This window comes from Anopheles cruzii, chromosome 2 (genome assembly GCF_943734635.1).
Source record: "Anopheles cruzii chromosome 2, idAnoCruzAS_RS32_06, whole genome shotgun sequence".
NCBI classification, from domain to species: Eukaryota; Metazoa; Arthropoda; class Insecta; order Diptera; family Culicidae; genus Anopheles; species Anopheles cruzii.
This window is the reverse complement of record NC_069144.1, coordinates 55,860,269-55,863,455: the sequence shown is the minus strand read 5'-3', so window position 1 is coordinate 55,863,455 and position 3,187 is coordinate 55,860,269. Positions and strand designations below refer to the sequence as shown.

The 3,187-nt window shown below is 51.4% G+C and overlaps 1 protein-coding gene across 1 annotated transcript; it reads left to right on the top strand.

Annotated features, from left to right (window-relative positions):
- The first annotated feature begins 736 nt into the window (after positions 1–736).
- Positions 737–1,672, top strand: LOC128267030 (histidine-rich glycoprotein-like). The gene has a single exon (XM_053003821.1). The coding sequence runs from the start codon at positions 737–739 to the stop codon at positions 1,670–1,672; it is 936 nt and encodes a 311-aa protein (XP_052859781.1).
- The last annotated feature ends 1,515 nt before the right edge of the window (positions 1,673–3,187 follow it).

The following is a 3,187-nucleotide window of genomic DNA, read 5'->3' as shown; positions in this document are numbered from 1 at the left end:
CCCAACATGAAACAACATTATGGGTGGGTTCCGTGGCTGCCGGGGTTTCGTCCGTAGCTTGGTGCACCCCTAGAAATTAGGTTAAGCCGCGGTGCAAACCGGGGACACAGTCCATGATTTCTTTTATTAATAATTATGAGTGTACGTGTGGCGTGGAGCACACGTTAAACAGAGGGTCCTATTATGTGTTGTAAACTGGCTTCGTGAGTGGAATGTTCAAAACCGCACCGACTCTGTGAACCGTTTCAGAGACAGCATGGGAAACATGGGCGAAACATAAAAATGGCGATTTAATGGAACATCCTCGACAATGGGACGGAGCATTAACATCAAGAAACCAATTTTCGAGACCTCACTTTGGGACTCAAGGTGGCGGTCGCTTCCTCCAAGCGTTATTTAAATCGCACGCAACTCGATCGGTTTTCCCCGGGTGGCATTGATAATGATTTTCCTCCCATTCGGCCGAAGGTTACACACCTCGGAGATCGGTCTCCGGCGTCGGTGCCGACGGCGCCGCAAGAAACAGACCTTCCACCGATTGGTTCCACCGGCCACTGCCGGTAACCCCTCCGTGCGGAGGGCGTTGGTGCGTGAAGTAGGCAAATCGAATCGACTAGCTCGGTGGCGCCGCTGGCTGGTATAAGATATGCGCGTGCCACCTGTCCACCGAGTAGTGGCTTCTGATCGATTGGGGTGTTCGTAGCTCAAGCAAGTAAGCGATTTGATCGAAAACAACATGCAGCGTGTTGTGGTGGCCATAGTGCTGAGTCTGGTCGGGCTGGTGCTCGGAGCGCCGGCGAGCCGACTCACAAGATCCAGCGACGAGGGAACCGCGTCCAGTTACGTCTACTTCAGCCGGTCCCCGGGACATTCGCTCGAGCTAGGGACACCCGGACTCACAGGAGTTTCGCACCTGCTGACGGATGCGAAGTTCTTCCCGGTGGTCAAGAGCGTGGAGCTCGAGCTGGAGAGCGACGAGGAGGTGGAACACGATCTAAAGGCGATCCCTGGCGATGAGCACGAAGATGATCACCAGGCGTACCGGGTGGTGGAACAGGAAGAAGATGATGGGTCCTCGCACGAAGAAGACCACCACTCGAAGAAGGGTGAAAGCGCCTCGAAAGGCTACGACTCGAAGCACGTGCTCGAAAAGGGCAGCAAAGGAAGCTACGATAAGGAAGGCCACGAGCATCGGTACGAGAATGGGGGTGACCGGAAGCACTCACACCACGATGAGGGTTCCCACTACAAAGACCACAACGAGGCGGCCAAGCACACGAAGGGGGGCAAGCATCACGAGAAAAAGCACCACAAGAAGGGCTCGAAGACGACGGGCTACCATAATGTGTACCATAAGGACGAGTACAAAAAGGAGCACATCTTCTACGATACCAGTGACCACACGGGGCACTTCAAGAAGTACGGATCGGCGCACGAACACCACTCAGACGAGCAGGGTAAGCACGCCCACGGAAGTCACGAGGATCGGGCACACCACGAGAGCGGCCACAAGAACGCGGGCGGACACGACCGGGGAAAGTACGACGAACAGCACGCGCAGCATAAACATCGCCACGGGCAGGATCAGTACGATCGGCACGGATCGAGCTACGGGCAGAACCACGGCCACCAGGGCGCTGGCGAGCGGGGCTATAAAATCATTCACCACTAATCTGGCCACGCTGGTGCGCCATTACGTGAGGGCGTTGCGAGGCGGTTCTGCGTGGTCGAAATTGCATTTATGTAAAGTGAAACTTGCCGCGCTGCCGACGGTATTTGCGTAATAAATTATGGCTGCCGCGGCGAAAGTCGGGGCCGCAAGTTTGGACCCGGCAGGGCTGCGTTCTGTGGAAGGGAAGAAAATTGGATTCTCGTAAAAATGTGGTGAGTCCGAGTCTCGAGTCGAGTGCGCAGACAATAAACATGTTTCCATATTTCATGGCGCAAAATATTTCCTAATCATAATAATTCATGATTTATTGCACCGAACCGAACCCGTGCAAGGTGGCGCTGTGCCGGGCCACATCTTCCGCCGGCCCGGGAGAGGATATATTTTCATTAGGCCATTAGGCCACAGGTTACGGCCTTGTTTTGAGTTAATCTTTACCGAACGGCCATCCGCCCACCGGAGTGGAGCTTTCGAAGGTGCAGATATGAAGTAATGTGGGCAGCTAATGGTGCCGCTTTGAGGTTGTGAAGGAGCGGGCAGTTTATTTTGGTCCAAGATATTCATCATGCTACGCGATGAACCTCCAAACCGGGATGCCAATGACAGGCTCGATGCTGCTTTACCTGGAAGTAGTAAAAATTTTTTTTGGACATTAAATTACTGTATCAAATCGATGACCATTTGGTTCCAACAGTTGATGCTGGAAAATAATAATTATAGTTTAGAAGAGCATAAAAGTTAATCGTTTAAAACGTATCAATTCGAATTAAAAGTGGTAAAGGTTTACATACCGGATCGTGTAGAGCTTCCCAAGAAGTCAATCAATCTGACCGCATACGATTGGCAATAGAATGTTATTTGCAACTTCTATAATTTTCATTTTGTACCGTTTAGAGTCAGAAAGGCGAACTTTCTAAGCTATCTTACTCATGTCGTCATAAACGTGAAGGTCCATTGGAGTTTCGCGGCCTGATCGAAAGCGTGCATTAAATATAGCCCCGAACTATTCCCATTATCATACGATATCGCTAAGCGCTAATTGGCATGTGCATTCATTAAAACTGATTCTTAATCCGGTGGCGTCCAATCCTTCAGGTGCATCCTGCCCAGTGCCATCTTAGAACCGGTGTAATCGCTATGCAGCGAGTCGGTGAAATCCGCTCCGATCCGATTTGCCATGGCCGCGGACAAGACTCGCCGGTGCAGCGGCAATCCCGCATTGACGGTGATGAACTTTACCGGCCACCGGGTCCGTAGTTCCATAATTAAACGCTCGATTACCGCCGCTGCCCAATTGACAAAATTATTAAAAGCTGTTAGCTACCTCAATGGCAAATGGCCACTGGGCTTGTCCGGAGGGGCCTGCAGGAGTTTAAATTAAAATTAAACATTCATCATATTAGAAATATGCATTCCGCCGGGGTTCTCTAGGAGCTGCATGTTAGGGGCCGCATAGAGTGGCCAGCCGTAGACTGGTCTAGTGGGGTCGGGAATAATTTTTGGGTTTTAGCCTTATCC